At 41.6% G+C, this 27,673-nt stretch overlaps 1 protein-coding gene across 5 annotated transcripts in view; it reads left to right on the top strand.

Moving 5' to 3' along the window:
- tp63 (tumor protein p63) overlaps positions 1-27,673 on the top strand; it is a 143,584-nt gene that overhangs the window by 76,429 nt on the left and 39,482 nt on the right. For 4 of the 5 annotated variants that reach the window (XM_078410585.1, XM_078410586.1, XM_078410588.1 and 1 more), the window contains 2 exons: positions 22,976-23,020; positions 25,844-26,095. In XM_078410585.1, coding sequence (XP_078266711.1) covers positions 22,976-23,020; positions 25,844-26,095 — 297 coding nt within the window. The remainder of the gene's footprint in view (positions 1-22,975; positions 23,021-25,843; positions 26,096-27,673) is intronic. The other variant, XM_078410587.1, reaches the window with a different exon arrangement.

Below are 27,673 nucleotides of genomic sequence, written 5' to 3'. Positions count from 1 at the left end.
AAATAGTATGTAGAAGCACTTAAGACGAAGTTCTTCAGCACAGCAGACCTTCAGGGTTTGCCTCACAAGCCAGGTGACTGAAACCACAACATGTATGCCTCTAATTTCCATGTGCATCCTTGCATATGCAACTTAGACTATCTTTGATAAAGAACCTAGGCCATAAATTACATGATTTATTAATTCTTGGCAAGACAGATTGTTTTATTTTATGAAACTAATGGCTGCAGGGAACTGCAACGAGTGAGAGATCTTTCCAAACTGTGAAGACCGGAGAAGCTGCTTCATCAGTTTAAATAATATATCAATATCTTCAGATGCAAACCCTGGTCCTGAGATGTATAATAAACTAGACCAAGTGGACCTGTTGGGCCCAAACCTCTCCTGCATTGGTGCAGCACCCTCTCCTCCTACCCCCTCCCGTCTCCCCACTCCCTCGTCTCCTCCCTCCTCTCCTCCCTCCTCTCCTCCCTCCTCTCCTCCCCTCCTCCCTCCTCTCCTCCCTCCCTCCTCCCTCCCTCCTCCCTCCCTCCTCCCCCCTCGCTCCCCACTCCCTGACCCCCTCCCCCTCCCTCCCTCCTCTCCCCTCCACCCTCCCCCCACCCTCCTTAGGAGATAGATTTAAACTCTAAAATATGAATAACAAAAAATATAACACCGATTTCAATGAAGCTTCTTCCATTAGCACCAAAGGAACATCGATGAGTATGGTGGGCCTAAAACTGTCGTGCTATCGTGTACCGTTTTGACTGTAGTTCAGGAACAAACAAACAAACAAGAGTTTTAGTATATGAATATATAGACAAGAGCAAAGATACCATATAATCATGTTGATGAAGTGTCAGTAACACTATTTTACTGGTGCTTTTTAAACATTCTGTGCATGGATCTGCGCTCAGCCACTGCATGGAGTGAACTGAGCAGTTGAGGCCTGGATTCCTGATGTGCTCTGGATTTCCAACACATTGGCAATTACAAACTATTTTGATCACCAGCTGAGGGAGGTTGAGCATTCTACCTAATTGCAGTGTTCAATCAGGCTAAAGAGAACAAAGTTAAACCCTCACGTAGGCTGCATGTTGCTGCTCTTTAATGTTGATCAAAGCACTGTCATAGTCTAGAGAAGTAATTTATGGGGGTTAATAATTCCCCACCTGTCCAGTGTCTCTGACAGTCCTTATGGGAATGCAGTGCAAAGGTTATCAGGACTTATGGTAGTTGTGAATCAAGTACTCGGTAAAACCTAGGTCCTTCCATAAAGTACATTTAGCAGGCTAGTTATAGTGTTCCTGGAAAGGCACAAAGTGCTGGACTAACTCGGTGGATCAGGCAGCATCCTTTCTTCAGTCGTGTCCCTGTTGGTCACAATTGAATTGTATAAAGTTATTTCTCAATTTGCTTATAACAGAACTGTAATGGATTGAGGGGAGGAGTTGGCAATGCCATGCCAAGGACAGATGCAGGGGAAAAAGAGTGACAGTTAAACCTACTAGAAGTTAAGAAGGGAAACAAGAGAGAGGTCCCCTTAAGGATCAGTGTGGTAACATATGTAGAGTCAGGGAAATGGGCAAGATCTTAAATGAATGTTTCTCATCTGTATTTATAGTGGAGACGGACATGGAAGCATGTGAGCTCGAGTGGGTACAGTGATATCCTGGAGCATATCTCCATTACAAATGAGGAGTTGTCAGAGCTCTTGAAGTTCATAAAGTGGGGTAAATCCCTGGAGTCTGTCCAGGTGTATCCTGTTGTGTTAGGGATAGCAAGAGACTTGACACAGAGTTTTGTGTCATCGTTAGTCACAGGTGAGGTACCGGAGAATAACTAATCTTGTCCCTATATTTAACAAGGGCTGCAGGGATCAGTCAGGGTACTAGAAACCATAGTCTTGCATCAGTAGTGGGAACATTATTAGAAGGGATTCTGAGAAACAAGATGTATTTTTGCTTAGCAAAGGAAGAACTGAATAGAGATAGTCAGCACCTTCTCAACACTGATGATCCTCAGATTTGTATTCCCTGTGCCTTGCTCTTCTCCCTGTGCCTTGCTCTTCTCCCTGTACACCCATGGCTGTGTGGCCAAGTATAACGCCAATTCGATCTTTATGTTCACCACTGTTGCCTGCTGGAAATACAGCAATGATGAGACAAAGTACAGGAAATAGATCCAAAACCTGTGTCATGGAGTTAGGACAACTTCCTGGCCATTAATGGCAGCAAGACAAGAGAATTGTTTGATCACGTAAGGAAGTGGGAAGGGGTGAACATAAACCTGTCCTCATCAGCAACTGCTATAGTGATGGTAAGCAGCTTCAAAGTCCTCAGCATCCATATCACCAGCAACCTAACCTGGTCTCTTCACATTGATGCAGTGATTAAGAAAGCATATCGGCTTTTTCTTAGGAACTATGATGATTCAACATGTCCACAATGATTCTCTTGAACTACTGCAAATGCGGGATAGAAAGTATTCTGGTGGAATGCATCTCAGCTTACTTTGGCAACAGTTATCCTCTTGACTGCCTGAACCTGCAGAGAGCAGAGAATGCAGTCCAGTCCATTACAGGCTCGTCACTTCCTTCCATCCAGTCCATGTTCACAGTGTATTGCACCAGGAAGGCTGGAAGTTAAGTTCCATCTGCCATTTATTTTCCCAGTTGACCTATGTTGTTTTGTGAAACAATCTTCTTCACTGTCTACATTATCATCAAGAATAGTTGGTATCCAGACTGAACGGCCAGAGGAGGTGGTAGAGACAGGAACAGTAATGACATTTCAGAGGCATCTGGACAGGTACTTGAATGAGCAAGGACTTGAGGGGTATGGAATTAATGCAGGCAAGTGAGATTTAGGTTACAATTAGATATTACCTCCAATAAACCAATCCCAATAGTAATGCATTAAAATGCCACCCTGGGCTTTTGTAATCAGGTCTCTCGATTCTTGCTTGGACCTGGAAGAGTTGAAAGCAGTACCACAGAGCAACAAAGATAACGGAGAAAGTGTTGCTCCAAATAATATTTTAGATTTTTAAATATATTTGCAATGATTGTTGCTGTATATAATATCCAAAACCTTGACCAAGCAGTTTGGTTGCTTTGAAGGCTCTTTTAGTGAGTGAAGCTTTGCACACCTGTCAGATTAAACCTTTCCTTTTTTTAAATTACCATTCATTCTATTTTGGTGCCCTTGCGATATTTAAAAGCAGTTAAGACCACTAAATACAAAAAAGGCTAGAGGACCAGATACCATCTTGACTGGAGCACTGAATAGTGGCTCATGGCCCCAGCCAATCTGTTCCAATACAGTTACAATACTGGCATCTATCTGACAATGTGAAAAGTTGACCAGTTATGACCTGTTCACAAAAAGCAGGACAAATTGAATCCTGCTAACTGCCTGCCTATCAGTCTACTCTTAGTTATTACCAAGGTGATACTTACTATAGATGATAGTTAATTACCAATAACTTGCTTGGTAAGTTTTAGTTTTGCTAAGGCTGGTCTGTTCCAGGCCTTATTGGCATCCTTGGTCCAAACACAGACCAGAGAGCTGAATTACAGCAGTGAGAAAGGAGTGACAGTCCTCCACATTCCCATGGGCTTGTTGTCGCCACATTTGCCAAAATATGTTCCATAGAATTACAATCACTGTATCCACCACCATCAGTCTCATAGGGATCACCTTTGATCTGAAACTCAATGGGACTAGTGACATAAATATTTTTGGATGTTCGGTAAGCTTTGGCAAGTGATTTGGACCCGACATCCCTAATGACCATCCACAATCTGTAGGTCAAGAGTGTAATGGGCTTCTCTTCCCATTGGCCGGGTGAGCACAATTGCAGCAACTCTCAAGGAGCTCAACACCATCTAGACAAACCAGCCCACTTGTGTTTGGCTTTTAGGTTTAGGTTTATTACTGTCATGTGTGCCAAGGTACAGCGAAAAGCTTTGTTTTCCATGCTATCCAATCAGATCAGATAATACTATACATAAATACAATTATGTCAAACCTGGGTACAGTAGGTAATGCCTGGTGTGTGTGATGCATTGAGCTACATTTAGAGCTCTCTGCAATTTCTTGATCCCCATCTACCACTCTAAAATGTGTTCCCTCCACCATTAGTACAAAGCTTCTTCAGTATGTACCTCCTACGAAAATCAGTGCAGTCATTTTCGCAGGATACTCCAATAACACCTCCAAATCTGCATCCTCTATGATAACACAGCACAAGGGTTTCAGGCAGATTGGAATGCAACCACCACAAAGTTCCCCTCCAAGTTGCATACCATCCTCACCTAGAAATACATTACTGTTCCTTCATCACCACAAGGCCCAAATCAGTCATAACAACAGATAATTCAGGAAATCCAGGGTCACTGCTATGGACTGAATGTAGATAATCCCCAAATAGGTCACCCAATCTGTGTTTGGCTTCTTTGATATATAGGCTTTAGTACTTCAATCTCCTTACAGTCGCGGCCAAAATGGATTATAGTTGCCTCCTAATTGCTTTTGTGATGGAGGTAATACTTTTGTACTTCATGAACCAGCACACCAAAATTGTTTTGTTTCTCACCATTTAAAAAAAATGACTTCTCATCCTATCAAACTGATTAAACTCGCACTGTTTCACATTATGTTTCCCATTCTCTTGTGTATATATACTTGACCTATATCCCTCTGCAGAATTTGCATCTTTCTCAAAGCTCATTCTCCCTCCCAGCTTTGTATCATTGGCCACCTTGATGTCAGAATATTTCACTAAAACTTGGGCCTAGCACTGATCATTGACACACCACAGGAGTAGACTGCCAACTCGAAAAATACCAATCAATTTTTGTGCTTTAACCAATCATCCATGCTCGTTGATGAAGTCCCCATGTGGTGTATTGCAAGCCTTTCTATGGCATTTCATGCATTTTGAAAATTAAGATGTAATACATCTGCTGGTTCCTCCTCTTTTATCTTGCGATTTACAATCTCAAATAAAATTAATTTGTCAAACACTTTTATTGATATCATGCGATCTCTGTCAAATAATATTTTTTTCTGAATGCCGTGTTACGATTGAAAATGAAAAGACTGCAGATTCTGGAAATTGGAAAAGTAAATAACAGAAAATGCAAACGACAGGCAGCATCCGTGCAGAGAAAAGTAACATAACCATTGTGGGCCTATGTGAGTCATGTCCAAGTTCAACCTGAAACATTACCCAGAATTTCATCAAATCTCTTACGATGGATTCCAGAATGTTCCCAATTACAAAGCAGACTGACTGATCTATAGTATTTATTTTCTCTCCCCTCTGTTGAGTTGTGGTGGTAAATTTGCTACTTTCTATTGCACATGACCTGTTGTAAAAATTAGGAAATTTTGGACAATCCTCATGAATCCCTCTGCATGTGCTGGTGTAGTGTAGGCCCACCAGGCTTGCGGCTCTTTCAAATGTTGGTCTCCTGAATTTCTCAGGTGCTTTTTCTGGACTACTGTCAATATGCCATTTATTTTATTCATAGGTAAACCCTTTAGATATAGTTTCCATTTTGAGATGAATGGTGAAGCATTGGGATGGCAGCAGAGAATCTGATTAAAAATCAAGGTAATTTGGTTAGAAAGTTGACAAGTAAAGTAAAAGTTGAGGAATAGATATACCTGTCAACCCAGTGTCCCTGGCCGTAATAATATTGACTCGAATCCCTGGGGCGACCCAAATTCCTTAAAAACAGTGGTGATATATTTGACGTTTATGGGAGCTGCATATATTACCCTTGAGCATGAACAAGTGAGGCTTGCATTCGGAAAAGGTTAGGAACAACTGGTTTAAACTCCTGCTCCTGGTACATTTTTGTCATCTTTTGTGAAATTGATATTATGAAGTTTTGTTTAATGCCTCAGTCATATTGGCCCCGGTAACACCTGCACTACACATGCAAATTCAGACTAAACTCCGGTACTCTAAATCAACTTTTGCTGTCTCTGAACTTTGCTCTCTAAATCTTTGTTCAAAAGCCATAGTTTTTGAAGAAGTTGTTTTCTTCATGAAGCATTGTGATGGGTGGGTTTTCTTGTTGCATTTGGTGTGAATGTGTACAGGTTGGTTACAGCCTCTTGTCATGCTCTGAGCAAACCTGCACAGTGGTATTTCTCTTAACTCCACTCCTGGGGACGACTACTGTCGTTGATCATTGTGCAGATTGGTGCAGGTGACAAGGGAGGACGGGGGTGAAACAATGTCAATTTTAATTTAATCCTGCATTGTTGCTCCTTCAATCACTGTGAGAAAAGACTCAGTTCAAATAGGCTACTCCAAAATGGCACAAAGTACATGGTGTCTTCATGGAACATAGGACAAGAACAGACCCGTCAGCTCATGATGATTGTACTGACTGATGCCAAATACAACTGATCCCATTTGCCAGCAAATGAATCCCTCCAACACCTGAATATTCATGTGCCTGCCTAAAAGCCTATTAAACATCACTATCGCATCTGCTTGTACCCTTTCCCTCGTCAGCAAGTTCCAAGCTGCTACCATTCTCTGTAACAAAATACTTGTCTCACACATTTCCTTTAAACCTTTTTCTCACCTATCTAAGCCTCTGATAATTTTATAAAATTATATCAGGTCTCCCCTCAGTCTCTGATGCTCCAGAGAAAACAATCCAAATTTGTCCAATCTGTCCTCATAGCCAATACCGTTTAAACCAGGCAGCATTCTTGTGAACCTTTTCTGCACCCTCGTTAAAACCTCCACATCCTTTCTGCAATGGGATGACCAGAACTGCACACAATATTCCCAATGTGCCTTTAGGGTCCAGTTCTTCATTTAATGGGATGCATGTGACTGACCTGTGTATATAACTGCATACACCTCTCTGAACAACCTATGGTTTATCTTGAACCCTTTTCCCCAACACTGATTTTTCACATGGTTACTTGCAGAAATTGAGTATTGTTACTGAATATTTGAAAACCATGCTCTATGCTGCCCAACCACTTATGTATAACTTATGTTTTAATGGAGCTGGAGATCTTGTGACTTTAAAGACATCAAAGTCACAAGTGATTAAATATTTCTCAAAAGGCCTTGATACTTCATTGTGGGAGCTGTGTCATATTCCAAGTAAAACCATATTCTGATGAAACATGCATTTGAGTAATAACTGAAATATCGTTTCCCACAGTTTCTTGTTTGTTTGCAGCACTGCAGGCAAGCAGCTAGTATACTTGCTTGCCTCATTAATGGATCTCTGTCCCCCCAAGGTTCTGAAAACATGCTGTAGGGTTAAGTCCAGCATTATGATAAGATGCTGATAGTTTCCCAATTGCACAATGCATGTAGTTGTCAGGACTTGAGGGCTGTTCTAATAGAAGAGATTGGGAAAACTTTATTCCTTGGGGCACTTGAGCCTAAGGGGTGATGTTTTAGAGGTGTATAAGATCATAAGGGAAAGAGACATGATGAATTATCCAGGTTAGGGGAATCAAGAACCAGGGGACTTAGGTTTATGTTGAGAGGGGAAAGAGTTAATAGGAACCTGAAGGACAACTTTTTCACACAGTGGTGGGTATTTGAAATGAGCTGTCAAAGGAGGTAGTTGAGGTAACTACTATAACGACATTTAAAAGACATTTGGACTGATTTAGAGGGATATGGACCAAATACAGGCAGGTGGGAATAGTGTAAAAGGGGCATCTTGATTGACTTGGGAAAGTTGGGCTGAAGGGCCTGTTGCCATGCTGTATGACTCAATGGCTATGTCTGAAACCAACTGATACCAGACATGACATAGGGATTAAATATATTTTATATCTCACTGAGATGATATCATGCTGTGAATAAGGGAGGAAGGAACAGCAAATATCTGAGGACTTCCGGTTATTTGACAACCTGTAAATCGGGTTAGATGGTCTTGTTGCATTCAAATTTTATTTTATTTTCTTACCTGACATAAAATTGACATACTTGACAAGCCATGGGCACTATCACACCTGTGGCATTAATCATAGTTGGCTGACTTAATGAATGACCAAGTATGAAAGATCCTGAAATAATCCCTGTTGATGATGTGACATTACTGGTAATGCACACATTTTTTGGTTCCCAAATTTACATTGGAAGTGGCATTGCTATTGTAACATCACTTCTTACTATCATGACCTGAGAACTTTGAATATTTCCAGCGTATTCCTTTCAGATCATCTTTCTTCAAATATAGGTCTCTGGTCTTTCCAGTGGGCTGATTGTTCTGAGCATCGTTAAATTCCATTCTTACTTTTCAAATCTGTCCATCTCCCACTGCACCTCTGCAAACTCTTCCAGCCACTAGAGTCCCTGAATCTAAACAGTTACCAGAGGCAGCAGTGTTGTATGCCCTTGAAGCACTAAGCACTGGAGTTCCTAGCCTAACCTCTCTATCACTCACTTATTTCAGCCAATTCCTTATAATCTACCTCCAACCCCTCAATTTCAACTCTATTGATAACATTCCTGTGAGGCACCATGGAGCATTTTACCCTGTTGAGGTGTTGATCATGAAATAATGTTAGGCCTATATTTATTCTTCAATCAGTATTTTAAAAAGATCAATGACATTGTTGTTTTTGGGAGCTTGTTATACCCAAATTGGCTGCTGTATTTCCAAGATAATAGTTGTGATTTTGCTTTAACACGTGTTACTTTGGCAGTACAGTGCACAGGAACAGCCTGAGTATGCAAAAGGCATTCTCAGTGCAAGTTTGCTGTTTTTAGTCTCAGAGCCCTTACTCTGCCTGTCTACGTGAGGGTCATGCTGTGTGCTGGACAGTGCAGTTGGCAGGATTGATTCCTTGACATCATGAAACATTTGGAGATTTCACTGCTCTTTTTATTTCAATGAATACTTTTTTTATTCCAGCTTTTCATATATTCTTGACATTCTTTGCAGAGTCTCTGAGTTTGACCTTTAAGGATTTTTTTTTGTTTTGCTTTTGTAATCCTGGGTGTAAGAAGTAGAATGATTCATGGGGACAGGTGGTTGGGCTGAAAAATGATGATTATTCAGCCCGAGGCCAGCTTGTTGACTAAGTCTGTTTCATAGGCTAAACTGACTGAGTGTTCCACTTCATTTCATGTTGTGTTCATACTTTCCTTTGGCTGTTTTTACTTGGGAGTGTACAATTCAGGGCACACAACTGATTGGTGAGACTTGTGTTTCTTGTGAAATAGTTGTGGTTTTGAGGGAAGCAGAACAAGGTGTGTCAGAGGTGCATGCATGCAAGTTGTAATACAGAAAGTTCACCAGTGAGCCCAGTCACCGAGACTTGGGCAAAGCTGTAAAAGAGGCTTTCCCGTGATTAGAGACTGTCAGCTGTCAGCAAAAGGGCTGAAAATGAGTACTTGTGTCCCCATTCCAGGCTGGGAAATTAATAGTGCAGTGGGCTCAAAGGGAGGTGTGGAGGAAAGGACCACATCCAGATCCGGTCAAGAACCTACCTGCCAATCAGACCCTTGCTAATGTGAATTGGAGAAATTTTACTTTAAACGAAGTGTTTATTATTTTTTTTTAATTAACTTTAGTTTGAACTCATTAGTTACATGTATATCAATTGTTGTCCTACAAAACTTCCATAAATTGACTTTCATTCAAGAGAGAGCTGGATAGAGCTCTTAAGGATAGCGGAGTCAGGGGGTATGGGGAGAAGGCAGGAACGGGGTACTGATTGAGAATGATCAACCATGATCACATTGAATGGCGGTGCTGGCTCGAAGGGCCGAATGGCCTCCTCCTATTGTCTATTGTCCTTAAATGTTGTTTTGGCTGACGAATTTTTGATTAAAGAAGTCCTGTTATGCTGAAACAGTTTTGTGCAGCTGATTTTATCTAATCCTTTTACCATTCTAAATCCAGAAAGCACATAATCCATTTCCAGTGAGACTATGTGTACGAAGGAACTGCAGATGCTGGTTTAAACCGAAGATGGACACAAAAAGCTGGAGTAACTCATCGGGACAGGCAGCATCTCTGGAGAGAAGGAATGGGTGACGTTTCTGGTCGAGACCCTTCTTCAGACTGGTTAGGGATAAACACATATTCCTCCGAAATTTCTGCCATTCTCCAACGGGATCTCACCACTGGCCACATTTTCCTATCTCCACCCCTTTCCGCCTTCCGCAGAGACCGTTCCCTCCGCAACTCCCTGGTTAACTCATCCCTTCCCACCCAAACCAGCCCCTCCCCAGGTACCTTCTCCTGTAACCACAGAAGATGCAACACCTGTCGCTAGTCCTCCTCCCTCGACTCTGATCAGGGACCCTGACAGTCCTTTCAGGTTAGGCAGAGATTCACTTGCACCTCCTCCAACCTCATCTACTATATTCTTTGTTCAAAATGAGGACTGTTATACATCGGCGAGACCAAACGCAGACTGAGCGATCGTTTTGCAGAACACCTTCGTTAAGCCTGTGTGAACCAACCTGATCTCATGATTGCTGGACACTTTAATTCTCCTTCCCATTCCTACACTGTCCTTTCTGTCGTAGGTCTCCTCTATTGCCACAGTGAGGCTAAACACAAATTGGAGGAACAGCATCTCATATTTCGCTTGGGCAGCTCACAGCCCAGTGGTATGACTATTGATTTCTCTCACTTCAGGTAGCCCTGGAATTCCCCCCCTCTCTCTCTCTCTCTCTATCCCTCCCCCACCCAAGTCACACTAGCTTCTCATTTTCACCCTACAAACATCTTACAATCGCCTTTTTCCTTTATCATTGTTACATTTTTGCATATCTTCATTCATTGTTCATTATCTCTCCACATCACTGTCTATAGGGAGTTTGTAGAGTGCCTCCGAGATGAATTCTTAGAGCAGCTTGTACTGGAGCCTACCAGAGAGAAGGCAATTCTGGATTTAGTGTTGTCCAATAAACCAGATTTAATAAGGGAACTCAAGGTAAAGGAACCACTTGGTGATAGTGACTATAATATGATTAGTTTTAATCTGCAATTTGAGAGGGAGAAGGTTAAATCAGAAGTGTCAGTGTTGCAATGGCAGGAATTTCTGAACATTATCCAGAATATGCAGGATCATTTCATTCCAAGAGGAAGAAAGATTCTAAGGGGAGTAAGAGGCAACCGTGGCTGACAAGGGAAGTTAGGGATGGAATAAAACTAAAAGAAAAGTTGTATAACATAGCAAAGAGTAGTGGAAAGCCAGAGGATTGGGTAGCTTTCAAAGGACAACAGAAGGTAAGAAAATGGGCAAAACGGGCTGAAAAGATGAAGTACGAAGGGAAGCTGGTCAATAATATAAAGAAGGAGAGTAAAAGCTTCTTTAGGTATGTTAAGAGAAAAGGATTAGTAAAGACAAATGTGGGTCCCTTGTAGGCAGAAACGGGTGAAATTATTATGGGTAACAAGGAAATGGCAGAAGAGTTGAACAGGTACTTTGGATCTGTCTTCACTAAGGAAGACACAAACAATCTCCCAGATGTAATGGAGGACAGAGGACCTAGGGAGACAGAGGAACTGAAAGAAATTTGAGGCAGTGAAGAAAGCTAATGGCATGTTGGCCTTCGTAACGAGAGGATTTGAGTATAGGAGCAGAGGTCCTTCTGCAGTAGTTTAGGGCACTGGTGAGACCACATCTGGAGTATTGTGTGCAATTTTGGTCTCCTAATTTGAGGAAGGACGTCCTTGCTTTTGAGGCAGTGCAGCGTAGGTTCACAAGGTTAATCCCTGGGATGGTGGGACTGTCAAATAAGGAAAGAGTGGAAAGACTGCGCTTATATTCACTGGAGTTTAGAAGGATGAGAGGGGATCTTATAGAGACGTATAAAATTATGAAAGGACTAGACAGGCTAGATGCAGGAAAATTTTTCCCAATGTTGGGGGAGTCCAGAACCAAGGGCCACAGTCTAAGAATAAATGGGAGGTCACTTCAAACTGAGGTGAGAAAAAACCTTTTCACCCAGAGAGTTGTGAATTTGTGGAATTCTCTGCCACAGAAGGCAGTGGAGGCCAATTCACTGGATAAATTTAAAAGAGAGTTAGATAGATCTCGAGGGGCTAGTGGAATCAATGGATATGGGGAGAAGGCAGGCACAGGTTACTGATTGTGGATGATCAGCCATGATCACAATGAATGGCGGTGCTGGCTCGAAGGGCCTAATGGCCTCTCCTGCACCTATTTTCTATGTTTTATCATTTTCATTTCCCTGATCCCTACCAGTCTGAAGGAGGGTCTCGACCCGAAACGTCACCCATTACTTCTCTCCTGAGATGCTACCTGTCCCACTGAGTTACTCCAGCTTTTTGTGTCCATATCCAGTGAGAATATGCCTGGCCTAGAACTCATAGAGTGAGGGAGTTGGGGAACGTTGGAACAACCTTCCTATTTTCCTGCTATTGTTGCCTGCAGTGCAGCAAATGCCCGCCTGTGGGTCTAGCCTGGCTGAGTGGGCTTGGTTGTGGCTCTCTCAGCAAGTGACAATGACCATCTCATTGAGACAGATGAAAAGTTGAGTTCCGATAAAGGTCTTCGATCTGAAACATTGATTGCTTCTCTGTCCTGGCCAACTGAGTGTGTCCAGCATTTTCTGCTTAATATCAGATTTTCAGAATCTGCAGTTTTTTTCCCATTTTCATTTTCAGGGGTGTTGCAGCATGAAATTATTCATGAATGTCGCAAAATCGAGATATAGAGCCATGCAGCGGGGCAACAGGCCCTTGGGCCTAATCATCCATGCTGACCAAGATACCCCCATCTACGCCAGTTCTACTTGTCTGCATTTGGCCCATATCCCTCTAAACCTTTCCTATCTATGTACCCATCCATCCTTGTCCAAATGTCTTTTAAATGTTGTTATTGTACCTGCTTCAAATACCTACTCTGCAAGTTTTTTCCATATGCCCACCACCCACAGTATGAAACTGTTTCCCTCAGGTTCCTGGTAAATATTAAATCTTTCTCCTCTCATCTTAAACCTTATGTCCTTTAATCCTTCTTGATTCCCCTACCCTACTTAAAAGATTCTGTGCATTTACCTAGTCTATTTTCATCATGATTTCGTATACCTCTATAGGATAATCCCACAACGATTCACTGTGTGACATTCATGAATAGATGTTGTGACTCCAGCAGCTGAGCAAAATGTACCTGTTCCTTGATAAATCCAGCCCAATTAACCAGAAGTTGCAACACCAGGACCCACCAACCTGCTGACAGAGCCCCTGGACCACCTGCTTGCACTATCAAATCCACATGCTAGCTGGTGTTATTCCTAACAGTTTATGTCATGTTATTTCATCTCTAAAGTGGTTTTAAATTTACAGACGATACACATTACAAGTGAGCAGTTCTAGTCACCTCATTTACAGGAAGGAGGCTTTAAACGGTGCAGAAGACAACAACCTGGATGCTGCCTCGATTAGAGGGTGTTAGCTGTAAGGAGAGGTTGGAAAATTTGGATTGTTTTCTCTGCCACATTGGAGGCTGAGGGGAGACTTTATGTATATAAAATTATGAGAGGCTTAGATAGAGTAGACAATCAGAATATTTTTCTCAGGGTGGAAATATCAAAGACTAGAGGCATAGCTTTAAGTTCAAAGGAGAATAGTTTAAAGGAGATGTGTTGGACACGTTGTTTTACACAGAGAGCGGTGGTGACTAGAACAGCTGATAGGGGTGGTGGTGGAGTTAGATATAATGGTAGAGTTTATAAGGATTGTGAAAAATTGAGCTACTGGAGGGATAAGTTCTTATGGTGGCAGAAGAGATTAGATAAATTTGGCATCATGTTCGGCATGGACATTGTGGGCCGAAGGGCCTGTTCCTGTACTGTACTGTTTTGTGCTACATGATGTACAATGACCAGCTCGTGTTAATCATACAATGACACTCAATCATCTGCTCAGAACTGGAGCAGAAGCAAATCAAAGTCGATAACGAGGGACTACCGAAAAAAAATAGCAACATTTATTCCATGGGAAGGAAGGCGTGTCATGTTATTTAATCTCTAAAGTGGTTTTAAAATTGCTGACATACACATTACAAGTGTCTTTGGGGTTAGTGTGTATTAAGTCGTTCTTTGTTAAAAATCTGGGTGTTAGCTGGTTGGGGTTAGGGTTAACTTGTATTCCTACGTGACCGGCTCTTAAAGTCCCACTAGTAGATCAAATCAGAGCAGGAATAAAATCTTAAAATATAAGAAACAAGAGCAGAATTTGGGCAATTGCCCCCACAAGTTCGTTTCATCTTTCAGTAAGATCATAGCTGATCCAATCATGGCTTCAATATCACTTTTCCATTCCCTCCCCAATGCACTCTGACACCCCTGGAGTTTAAACATCTGTCAGTCTTTCCTTGAATATATTCAATAACTCTTCCTCCGCTGTTCTCTGGCATAGACCTAAAGATTCACGGCTCCCTGAAAGATGCTCATTCTCATTCCTGAATGAAAGGGACAATCACATCTTCCTGAAATGATGCCTGTAAGAAATGTATGCAGTTCTTCATGTGTGCTCTCAACAGCATGCTGTAATGTTACAAAAAACATCACTATTTGTAGTCTCCTATACTTCTTGCAATAAAAGACATTTCCGCAGACTTCCCAACTACGTATTCGACCTTTACACTGACATCTTGTGTTATGCACTAGAACCCACAAATCTTTGCCTGCAATAATTCATAGTCTCATTCAGTTTCAATAATAATTTGAATTAATAATAATAATTTTTCCTCCTTCCAATATCTCACATTTTCCCTTTTTATCTTCTGCCTGCAAAGTCCTGCCCGCTGATGTAACCTGTCTATATTCTGGTCTGAAAAACTGTCCCCGCCCAGGATGTCACCTATCCACCTTTTCCAGAGATCAGCTTGACCCCCTGTTACTCCAGCACTCTGTCCCCTTTTGACTATATTCCTTGTGTTCTCCTCATCAGCTGCTAACCCACCCTTTGTTTTGCATCATCAGAAAAATTTAGTCCCTTCATCAACATGGTTTATAAATAGTTGAGACCCCAGCACTGGCCCCTTTGGCATCTCATTAGAAACTGATTCCTAATCTAAAAATTGAATCCTGAACCCATTTATCTTGATTCTGTTAGTCAGCCAATTTCCTCTCCATAATATATTAGCGCAGTTCCTCTTTTAGCAATGCTCAACACGGAAATGAGCCGATCAGCCCACCATACCCTTGCCAGCCTTATTTTATAATACTAATACTAATCCTATTCCCATCCTGTAGCCTTTACTATGACATTTCAAGTGCCCATCTAAACACTACTTCCTCAAACCCCCCCCCCCCTATAGGTTTCCAGGCCCCCCAGTTCCCTAGAAATCATGGACACATTGGTGATCATTTTCCAATGTTCTATAGATTTAGGATCAGTTCCTGTGGATTGGAGGGTAGCTAATGTTATCCCACTTTTTAAGAAAGGAGGGAGAGAGAAAACAGGAAATTATAGACCAGTTAGTCTGAAATCAATGGTGGGGAAGATGCTGGAGTCAATTATAAAAGACAAATTTGCAGAGCGTTTAGATAGCAGTAATGGGATCGTTCCGAGTCAGCATGGATTTACGAAGGGGAAATCATGCTTGACTAATCTTCTGGAAATTTTTGAGGATGTAACTAGGAAAATGGACAGGGGAGAGCCGGTGGAAGTAGTGTACCTTGACCTTTAGAAAGCCTTCGACAAGGTCCCACATAGGTGATCAGTGGGCAAAATTAGAGCACATGGTATTGGGGGTAGGGTACTGACATGGATAGAAATTGGTTGGCAGACAGAAAGCAAAGAGTGGGGATAAATGGGTCCCTTTCAGAATGGCAGGCAGTGACCGCGGCTATTTACAATATACATTAATGACTTGGATGAAGGGATTAAAAGTAACATTAGCAAATTTGCTGATGACACAAAGCTGGGTGGCAGTGTGAACTGTAAGGAAGATGCTATGAGGTTGCAGGGTGACTTGGACAGGTTGTGTAAGTGGGCGGATGCATGGCAGATGCAGTTTAATGTGGATAAATGTGAGGTTATCCACTTTGGTGGTAAGAATAGGAAAGCAGATTATTATTTGAATGGTTTCAACTTATGAAAAGGGGACGTACAACGAGATCTGGATGTCCTTGTGCATCAGTCATTGAAAGGAAGCATGCAGGTACAGCAGGCAGTGAAGAAAGCCAATGGAATGTTGGCCTTCATAACAAGAGGAGTTGAGTATAGGAGCAAAGAGGTCCTCTGCAGTTGTACAGGGCCCTAGTGAGACCGCACCTGGAGTACTGTGTGCAGTTTTGGTCTCCAAATTTGAGGAAGGATATTCTTGCTATTGAGGGTGTGCAGCGTAGGTTTACTGGGTTAATTCCCGGAATGGCGGGACTGTCGTATGTTGAAAGACTGGATCGTCTAGGCTTGTATACACTGGAATTTAGAAGGATGAGAGGAGATCTTAGTGAAACATATAAGATTATTAAGGGGTTGCACATGTTAGAGGCAGGAAAGATGTTCCCAATGTTGGGGGTAATCAAGAACCAGGGGCCACAGTTTAAGAATAAGGGGTAGGCCATTTAGAATGGAGATGAGGAAAAACATTTTCAGTCAGAGAGTTGTAAATCTGTGGAATTCTCTGCCTCAGAAGGCAGTGGAGGCCAATTCTCTGAATGCTTTCAAGAGAGAGCTAGATAGAGCTCTTGAGGATAGCGGAGTCAGGGGGTATGGGGAGAAGGCGGGAACGGGGTACTGATTGAGAATGATCAGCCATGATCACATTGAATGGTGGTGCTGGCTCGAAGGGCTGAATGGCCTACTCCTGCACCTATTGTCTATTGTTAGAGACACTTGGGATAGCATACAGAGTGAAAAATGTTTCCCCTTATCCATGCTCCACATAAATTTGAATGCCTCTGCCTTCTCCACTCCAACTCAACCTATCAAGTTTCCTTGCAGCTGAACACTCCGGCAACATCCTGCAACTCTTCTACAGCCTTTCCAACCCTCTTGTAGCATGCAACAAAATTTGATTGACTGCTGCAATAATAGATTCGAGCTTTTCCAAGTGATAGGTGTCAAACTGATTGACTTGAAGTTTTTTTGCTTCTTTATATAATTTCATTTGCAGTTTTTATGCTATCTTTCTGAATCCAAGGAATTTTGGCAGTGACCAATCAATGCATAATTTCATATTCTGTAAAGGATCTAGTTCAATTGTTTTTCATGATTCATTGTGAAACAAATTGGTTTTACTTAAAAAAACAGAATATTACCCAAGTTTCTTCAAAGAGGTTTTTTTAATATCTAATTTTACTGAGGAATCTTTCCTTTGAAGGGCTGGATAGGTACAAAATTTGGAACCCTCCACTGAAGATGAAATGGCCTGGGATACCTGCTGAGGATCAGTCCTCGCCCATTCTGTGTCGTTGACAGACTATTCAACAAGAAAAAGGATTCAGACGCTCAGGCATCCAACAGCAAAATATTTTCAAGTAGTTCCCCCTGTTGGAAATAGTGTAGAATTAGCCTCACATTTTGGTCCTTGAAAGCTTGTTTTCCATCTTGAACTCAATCTGATGGTCTCGCTAGAAGGTCATGAACTTCATTACAGCTGGATAGATCACTGATCAAAATAAATTGAACCTGAAGGAATGTAGCTCAGATCCCAAATGTTGGAGAACATACTCTCAAGAGCTATTCTAATGGTCGGAAAAATCTACAAAACCACCTGTGCTGTAGATTGTGAGGTTCCAATTCCAATATCCAGCATATTATGTTTTGAGTAAGAAGGAATTGCAGGCGCTGGTTTAAACCGAAGATAGACACAAAAAGCTGGAGTAACGCAGCGGGACAAGCAGCATCTCTGGAGAGAAGAAATGGATGACGTTTCGGGTTGAGAACCTTCTTCGGTGTATCGATATTATGTTTTGATGTTGTGATGGCTGTTTGTACCGTACCAACTGGTTCGGAAAGTGTCTTGGCTTTTGAATGCATGAGGTTCAATAAATATTTGGTTACATTTTTCTGTCGTGTTTTTGTCACTTTTTAAGTTTTAGATATGTAATCCTTCTACTTGGGCCTTCTTGGGCTTGCTCCTAGGTCCCTGGTACAAGATTCCTGCTGAGACACATTTCAGCAGTTTACCCTCATCCCTGACCTTCATTGCTCAGATGGGAACCAACATGCTCTAGGCACAGCTCACTTCATTGTGCTGGCTGCACTTTAATTAAGGTCTTATCTCTCAGTTCTGTGTTCAGATTGTACAGTTCAGTAAAGGAAATTAACAGTTTTAGCAAGTGCCTGGCAGGCTCAGTTGCTTCATGTCCTTCTGTGGATTCACTGTGGAGTTCTGCTCAGGAACCCGTGAATGTGGCAATGCTAGGGCAATTTCCCTAATGGTATTAAAATACAGTGACCAAACAGAATTATGGAAGTAAATCAAAAACCGGCTCTGGAGATCTAATTATGTCTGGGGTTTGTCACCTTTTGATGGTCGAGTACGATGCCTGTCTCCATGCTGGGGTTTGGAAGGTACAACATTTCTTTTAACACCTCTGAGCAGTCATAGGAACCTTGATCAATAAACACTTCCATTTCTAGGCCTCCCAGTTTGGGGCACAACCAAAAAAATAGATAATTGACTAAGCATCCTCCTCCCCCCCCCCCCCCCCTCTTTCTGTGCCCACCTGGACTTGCATCCATTTCTCCTCTCCACCTCCCCTTCCACCTACATTGTCTTTTCACCTCTGACATATGTCCGACCATCTACCCATCAAAACCCCTACTCACTTATATTCACCTATCACTCGCTAGGTTTTGTCCTGCCTCTCCTCATTTCCAGTTTTCCATTCACACCCCCCTCACTACCACAAGAAGGATCCTGACCCTAAATGTCACCTATGCATGTTCCGCAGAGATGCTGCCTGACCCACTGAGTTACACTAGCTCTCTGTCTTTTTTTACACATCAACATCTGCAGTTCCTTGTTTCTTCTTCTTATCTACATTCTTTTTTAATGATCTCTCTGCTTAGTTCTTCAGAGGCTATAACTCACTTGCAATCTTATTGCTCCTCCTGTTTAAAAAGGGCTGTGTATGGACTAAGAATCAGGTTTGTGACCATCCATGTCTGCACGGCTCTGTCCAGTAGTTGTGTTGTAGTTTTTGCTATATTCTATCTGTAGTGCAATCTGGACCTTGATGATTAATCACGTAAATAAAAGACAATAGTGAAAATTGTTTCCGGTGGTAGAATGCCATGAAGGAAAAATGGAGTGTGTTAAATCTCAGAAGTTAATTAACTGACATTTTGTCAAAGGATTGCTACTGAGCATGGTGCCGTCACTCCATCCTGACATTCTGTCTCTGTATCAAAGCCGGGGTTCTTGTGCCCAGTAACATATGGTGAGCTGCCTTTCACGGTGGGCCTTTGTCCCTTGGATGGAGCATGGATGACTGGTTAGATTGCTCCATTTGTAGAGAATTGACCACATGCTGCGAAAACCATAAATGAGTTGATAAAGGAGCTTGTGAAACCACCAACAGAAGCCAAAAAGAGAGTTGAGGAATACACGCTAGTAGGATTGTTAGCTGCTTACACAGGGAATGTTTGATTTTTTTTTCTGTTTCTGGCATGAGGCAGTCTAGATTGTTAATGTTATTGATGTATTATTATCATGTTTGCATGCAAAGAGAAAATTATCAGAGTGCAGGATATAGTGTTACAGCATTATAACATTACATTTTTCGAGAAAGTGTGGATAAAAATTGTGCATTGTTCACAGTGAGGTAAATTGGGAGATCAGGACTACACCCTAGCTTATGAGAAAATTGTTCTGCAGTTTTACAAAAATGGGGAAGAAGCTGTTGTTGAATCTGGTGGTGTGTGCTTTCAAACTTTTCTATCTTCTGCTCAACAGGAGAGGGGAGAAGATGGGATCACCGGGATGAAAAGGGTCATTGGTTCTGTTGGCTACTTTCTCGAGGCAGTGTGAAATGTAGACTGGGAGCAGTGTTAGTGGTGGTTTGTGTGGAATGGGCTGTGTCGACAGCAATCTAATTTCAATTTCTTACAATGTTAGGCTGAGCTGTTGCCAAACCAAGCTGTAGGATGCTTTCTACAGTGCATCTGTAGAAACTGGTAAGAGTAATTGGAGGCATGCCAAACTATTCTTAGGAAGTAGGGCATTGGTGGGCTTTCCTGTCATAGCTTGCACCTTCCATTTCCAATTTGGCCCTCTAGCATGGTGTGGTTTCCCCCATCTTCACTGCCTCCCACAATGTCTACCACCCCTCTCCAAACCCAAACCAAAACATGCATTTAAAAAAAAATATTGTGGGGTTGGACTGTAAAGAGAATGTAATTCTATCCTTATTAACAGAATTAACAAAATTCCACATGGCACCTGCAGTTTATTCCATTAATTGTTTAGGTGTCACAGAGCACGTGGCTCTGAAAAAATTAGCCACGGTTTAATGAAGAATATGTTCAGTTCCCCATCCCGTTCCAAAACATACCCTTAACCTTCAGCAGGAACAGTCAATGCAATGGCTCTTTCCGGACTTTGTGAGTGGTGTTTCCAAGGCACATGATCATTTTAGGTGTGCGTCTCTTACCTGAAAGTTCACCACCTGCTGAGGTAATGCAAGAGCGACAGCTGCACAGGCACTCAACGTTATGATGGGTGTAGACAGATTAATAGGTGTTTGGAGAGTGAGTGGGAGACAGCAGCCATCTGAGGAATGTGTGCATTGGAATGAGTATGGTGGTGTTAAATGTGTGCAGTGCCTCACTGAGATTTACCGCAGTTTGATTGGGGATTAGTAAAAGAAGTAATGTTATGGAACAATGCTGAATAACTGTCATCTCCAGCTATAGTTTCTAGGGACAGGACCCATATGGGGGAGATATGGATTGCAATGACTGCATTAAAAAAGGGCAAGGTTTTAATTTTTTACCATTGTTTTGACCAGAATTTTTATGAGACTCATCATTTCTTATCAGTCTGATGAAGGGTCTCGACCCGAAACGTCACCCATTCCTTCCCTCCTGAGATGCTGCCTGACCTGCTGAGTTACTCCAGCATTTTGTGAATAAATACCTTTGATTTGTACCAGCATCTGCAGTTATTTTCTTACACTATTCTTATGAGACTCGGAGTTATGCAGCCCTTCAACTCAATTCATCCATGCTGAGCAAGATGGCTCATCCAAGCCAGTCCCATTTGGAGCCTTTCCCCATCCCCACCTCTATTTTTCAGCTTTCACCCCAAAATCCATCAGTCTAAAGAAGGGTCCCGACACGAGACACCCTCTGCCCTTTCCCTCCACAGATGCTGCCTGACCTGCTGAGTTCCTCCAGCACTTTCTTTTTGATCAAGATTCCCGTATCTGCAGACTCTTGTGCCTTGGTTCTATCTTACTCTTGACTAATCAAAATTCAGAATTTTAACCATTGACACGATACCTAAATCATGTTAAATTGCAAAACTTGGACCACATGACAAATCTGGAATGGACAAAATAATAGAAAGGTTGTTTGTTTAAAACTGGGCAAGAGTGATGGAGTGATTCATATAAATATAAAATGTGAACAGAGTGATGAACACCAGGGTCCTGGGCAAAACCATTCACGTGGACAATGTTAAAGAGGTGCAGCACTGTCTGGTCATTTTTCAGATAAGATATTAAACAGAGGCTCTGTCTGCTCACCTGGCTAGATGTGAATAATCCCAGAAGAATATTTTGAAATTCTCGTTTTTCTTGGTGTCCTGGACAATTTCCCTTGACCAGCACCACAAAACATTATTTATCTGTTAGCAAATTAGTTGCTGTGTTCCTGCTTTTAAATCAGTAACTAAACGTCAAAAGTACTTCAATGTAAAGCATTTACAAGATTCCTAGTTTGTGAAAGGTGGTAGTGAAATTAGTCATTTTGTATCAGTGCAAACATTATTCTGAAATATTTCATTGCATCTTTTTTATGGTGATCTGTAAATCAAGCATGTAATAATTGATTGCAGTGGCGAGGTGCCACCTTGCTGCAAAATTCTGTTTAAGGAATTTTTTTTAAGTAATTTCTCTGATTAGTGCACATGACCTTACAGATTCCCAAGAGACATCCATCGGTTCAACATATTATCAACATTTGTCTGCTGTTCAGGTCTTTCTGGTGGATTGTTTCATTACCTGAGGAGTTTCAGAGAGAACTGAACCCTAAAATTATCAGCGAACCTCCCACTTCTGACTCTGTGATAGTGAAAAGGTCATTTTTAGAGCTGCTGAAAATGTGGTCCTAGTATGCTGCTCCAAGCAGCCCAGGAACATTGTAACAGTGTCCTGGCTAAGACAGTTTGGCTCCAACAATCACATTTGTCTTCCTCGGCGTACAGCGTGACTGTAGCCAGTGGAATGATTTCCCTTTGATGCGCATTAAACTGATTAACACACGAACATTATATTTGGTTAAATACAATTTTAATGTCAAACTCAGTTGTTCTAATCTCACCTCTACTTCGACTCATTGAGACTTTTATAGTTTTGCCACCTTTTGTTAGTACATCTGATGGGGTTGGTTCCTGGATGGTAATTGTATCATGTGTATAGGTCAGGCCATCGGCTCGCAGATGGAATACATTTCTGCTGCTCCTGACTGCCCACAGCCAGCGACACATTCACTTGAACACAAGTTTAATTATATTTTCAAACTTGGAAATCTCTGCTGTGGTTATATGCCGAGAAAATGGCCGTGCCTTCTTGATGAGAGTCGTTATGTTGGTGGGAAAACTCAAACTAGTGTTAGTAAGGACAGAGGTGATAATGGGTGGTCAGGGCATGGTGAGAATAAATTGTGGGGTGCAGAGTCTTGGACAATGATAGACTTCATGTTAAACAGTGTTTTAGATTATTTTCCATTCTGAGGTATTTTCAACTTACACGCTGTCAAAAATAATGGTTGCACTGTTTGGAATAATTTTAAATTCTGTTCTTTTTCTTTGATATTCAGTATTCACCACCGGCTGGACAGCATCTTTCAACTGACGGGTGGAAGGTGCGTAAGGGGGTGGGGCTAGGTTTTTCATTGTCTGACTTAGTGATTTGTGTAAAATATCAGAAGGTTGATGAATCAGAATTGAGAAATAAAATTAAAAATCAGGATAGATTGGTGCAGTGATGTAATTGAGCTAATGTGTGTGATGCGGTGAGTGTTTGCATGGTTATGCTCCAGGCTCAGAAATCAACCACTTTAGTGAGCACAAATGTTTTGCTCAGCACCACGACCACTCTCGGAAGGGTGCAGGCCAGTGTGACGAAGACGCTGCAAGGGCAGGTGAAGCGCAGTGTGAGGAATGAGACCGAGATAAGATTGTTTGCTCTTTAGCAGAGGATTCCAAGGGGAAATGTAATTGAGCTGTGTTGGTAATGGGGGCTTGGATAGGAGGGATCCTGTTTCTTTAGTGGAGATGTCAGTGTCTGGAGGGCATAGATAGATTAATGAATGGATTAGAGGGAATTAGTGGAAGGATTAAAGGGGAGTCCGGGGAATTTATGTTACATCCAAAGAGTGGTGGGTGCTCAATTGTCCACATAATAATCAGATGGTACTTGATGAATACTTGAAGAGTCATAACCTACAAAGCTATGGATCAAGAACTGAAAGTGATCTCCTTTGGCTACGGTAGACATAATGGTGCAAATGGCATTTTGCTACACTAGTATAGTATTTACTAGTAATGTATTTGCTATACTAAGCCTATGCAGGCCCAGTGATATTGAAAATGGGATAGGTACAAAGTGCTGGAGTAGCTCAAACAAGTCAGGCAGTCTGAAGAAGGGATTTATTCACAAAATGCTGGAGTAACTCAGCAGGTCAGGCAGCATCTCGGGAGAGAAGGAATGGGTGACGTTTCGGGTCGAGACCCTTCTTCAGACTGAAGAAGGGTCCCGACCCATAACATTACCCATCCTTTTTCGCCAGAGATGCTGCCTGACCCACTGAGTTACTCCAGCACTTTGTGTCTATCTTTATTATAAACCAGCATCTGCAGTTCCTTGTTTCTATATCTAAAATGCGATTGGGTAACCTTGCTCATGTCCATTAAGTTGATTAATCAAGTCACCTCAGTGGTTCAGTTTGTATGCATATTCTGTAGGTTATTTACCAGAAGAGTCACCGGCTAATTTAACTTCCAATATGCAGCTTGTTGGGTGCTGAGGTATATCTGCTGTAAGGCTCTGGCTCTCACTTAAGGCATGAAGAGTCGATGACTATTATTGCAGCTGTAATTTGAGAATTTACTTTTACCAGAAGATGATCTCTTGTATAAAGAGACGTTTAACGTCTTTAGTCAAAGACTATTGTTGCAGGGAGGGACCTGAGCTTTTTAGATGGTTACTGTCGACTTCCAGTGGTGGTAGATGACTGAGCCTGTAGTTGACCATGCTTGCTGATGTTTTGTATAATAGTACTATTACACAGCAAATTTGTGCAGGGAGCATTACCTGGAGATTGTGTTATTTCTCCATTTTGTAAACGGATACATTCTGTAGCTGTGAAGTATTTACTAAATCAAATATCCCATTAATGCAGTAAAGGAGCCGGATTGTCTGAGGAGCCATAAGTTCAGGTTTTGTTCTCTGAAGGCAGGTGCATGGTACAAAGGTATTATTTGAACCATTGGGTTGTAAGGGTTGAAGTTAGATGTCAGTTTATTGGTATCATTGTTCTGATTAACTGCACTGATTCTTGTATACCAATGCTATGTGAGGAACTGTATAATCTACAATAATGCATAAAGGCAAATTTTCTTTCCCCGGGAGGATTTATCCAAGTCCTTTAATAGACATCACAGAGAATCATTTCATTGCCTGACTAGTTAAACTGAACCAGTTGTTGATACACATAGGAGAGCTGAGGGAAGCAACACAATGGAACAAGTTTGTATTAAACAGAGTGATAAAACTCTGGGTAAGGAAGGAAAAATATTTGCTGTAGTATTTATGTGTCATTGTACTGTAATAGGTGCCTATCGACCATGATTACGTCACAGTTTATCTGCTTGTGAGGTGTGACGGGCAAAAGTGATAAACGCATTTCAGTTTAGAAAATTCCAGATGCCAAATTTTCCTTGTATGCCCATAAATTACATGGACTATACAGCAGAACAGTACACCACAAGAACAGGCCCTTCAGCTGCCAAGACTATCTGCCTGCATGTAATCCATTTGCCTATGATATGAATAAAAGACAGCTTTAAACATGCAGGGAATGCTCAGAAATCACTCAGCATCTGAGAAGGTAAATACAGTTGTTGACCATTCGTCAAAGTTGATTGGTACTAAGATTTGGGCTAGTTGACCCAATGGCTTTGGATTTTGAACCATGCATTTGAAACAGAAACATCTGAGCAACAATTCCATTCTGCCCCATCTGCCTGCTTTGCCTCGGTAGGAGTAATCTTTCCTCAGATAATGGAGCAAACATTTTCAGCATTGTAAACTGCAGAATGGAAGGTTTGATCAGTGGAGCTGTTTAACTCTTGTCAGAGCAGGCGACAAAAACAATTTCTTCATAATAGTGCTTATAATTGCTTCATAATAACTTGTGCGTTGATGAATGAAATGTGTGAACTTTGAATACCATATCTTAGATTGTGGTTAGATTGTGATTTATTTGGCAGATACTCTTTAAGCATTGTAAAAAATATATATAAATTCAGTTTCAAAAAAATATTGTTGTGGATATCCTGATCAGTCATTAAACACAAGATGTGCTGATGTGAATATTACTAATGCCAAGTTTTCTCTCTCTCTCTCTCTCTCTCTCTCTCTCTCTCTCTCTCTCTCTCTCTCTCTCTCTCTTTATCCCCTGCAGCCGCAGTTCACGAACTTGGGGCTCCTCAACAGTATGGAGCAACAGATACCGAACGGATCATCCTCCACCAGCCCCTACAACAATGACCACACTCCCAGCGTCACAGCAGCCTCGCCATATGCTCAGCCCAGCTCCACCTTCGAGGCTCTCTCACCATCACCAGCCATCCCATCAAACACAGATTACCCAGGCCCACATGGGTTTGATGTATCATTCCAGCAGTCCAGCACAGCCAAGTCTGCCACATGGACAGTAAGTTATCTCAACCAACAATTTCCTGGTACATGCACTGAATTTGATTTTCACCATGTATATGATAGTTTTAACAGCATTCAGGGAGTAAGCTTTGGGTTTTCATCTTGGAAAATACATCTACCTTGAAGGTTTGGTCAAATTTGTGAAATGGGCAAAAAAGGAAAAATGGCGTTTATTATTTTAAGATTATACATTTTGGAAGGTACGAACAGGGGCTGGGAATAATCAATAGAAGAAGCTGATAAGTATGGAGAGACAGAATTAAGTGTTTACTTGTTTTACAAGGGTCAATGCAAGATTCAGATCAGTTTATTGTCATATCAACCAGAGTGCAACGAAACTCCAAGTTCGCAACAACAGATTCCAGCTGCAATTTATAACTTAGAAATATTGAAGAGAGAACAACGAAGGAATGATAGGTTTGAGCATAATCTTGTTATACCATACTTGGAGTTTTGAGGTTACCTCCAGCCATGTGTGAGTGGAATGGTAACAGAGTTACATGAGATAATGGTGCTTTCTTACAGTAGAAGAGGGAAAAGGAGTGGCAGTTTCCAAAGCAAAATCCTAAACATTTTGCTAATATGAATAGGAAGGATATTCCTGCTTTGGAGAGAGAATAAAAAGGGATCAGACTGTTTGTTTATTTGTTTGCGTATTGAGACCTTGCTTTGGGGAAAACTTTTGAATTGATTCATCTCCCTGCCTTTATTTTTTGGCCTGCCTGGTTTGTCATATAGCCTGTGCTGAAGCAGTGGTATCAGACAGGCTATTTGTACCTACCCCTGTGCAATCACTGTCTTAACGTGATCATGAGCTAACTAGTCAGTAAGCATTCTGAATAATATAATCCCTGATGATATTATGGTCCAGATTCACAGTCAGTAACACAGCAAAGGCATTTGCAATGCCTGTTTATGTGTTTGCAAGATATATGGTTGTTACTGGCAAAGCCAGAATTTGTAGTCTCTCTAATGTGCCTAGAACCATTCCTGGTATCAGTTAAACTGTGTCCTTGGTGTCCAGATGACATTTAAGGGTTTTCACAGACAGGAACATGGACATTTTAATTACTTTCTAAATTACTTTAAAATAGACATTTTAAAATGTAATGATTTTTATAATGGTGTATATTTTTAAATAGGTAATTAGAGCCAGATGTTGAAACTGTGACTATACATTATCAACTCAGTTGGTCCTTATGTACAACATTATCAGGGTATTGTAAAGCGAGTTCAAACGGAAAGTGCTGAAAACATTCAGCAGGTCAGGCAGCATCAATGGAAAGAGAAACGGCAAATGTTTCAGGTCACAAACCCTTTGGCAGAACAGCGCAGTTGTTGAGAAACACTTTGATTTTTAACGCAGCTGGTTTTCCTTGATTCCAAGGTAAAATGCTGCAAACACAGCACCCTATGGAGATGAGAAGAAACGACCCACAACAGGTTGCTGACCCTCTTGTATAGTGAAAGCAATTGACAATAGTTTCACCATTTGTGCAACTACAGTAATTCTGCTCAAGCAAAAATATTTTTTATTCATCAGAACCAGTGAGCCGTCAAACCACGTGAGAAA

The sequence above is a fragment of the Rhinoraja longicauda genome, chromosome 13, assembly GCF_053455715.1.
Source record: "Rhinoraja longicauda isolate Sanriku21f chromosome 13, sRhiLon1.1, whole genome shotgun sequence".
NCBI lineage: Eukaryota > Metazoa > Chordata > Chondrichthyes > Rajiformes > Arhynchobatidae > Rhinoraja > Rhinoraja longicauda.
The sequence above is the reverse complement of the archived record's forward strand: the minus strand, read 5'-3'. Positions and strand labels throughout refer to the sequence as shown.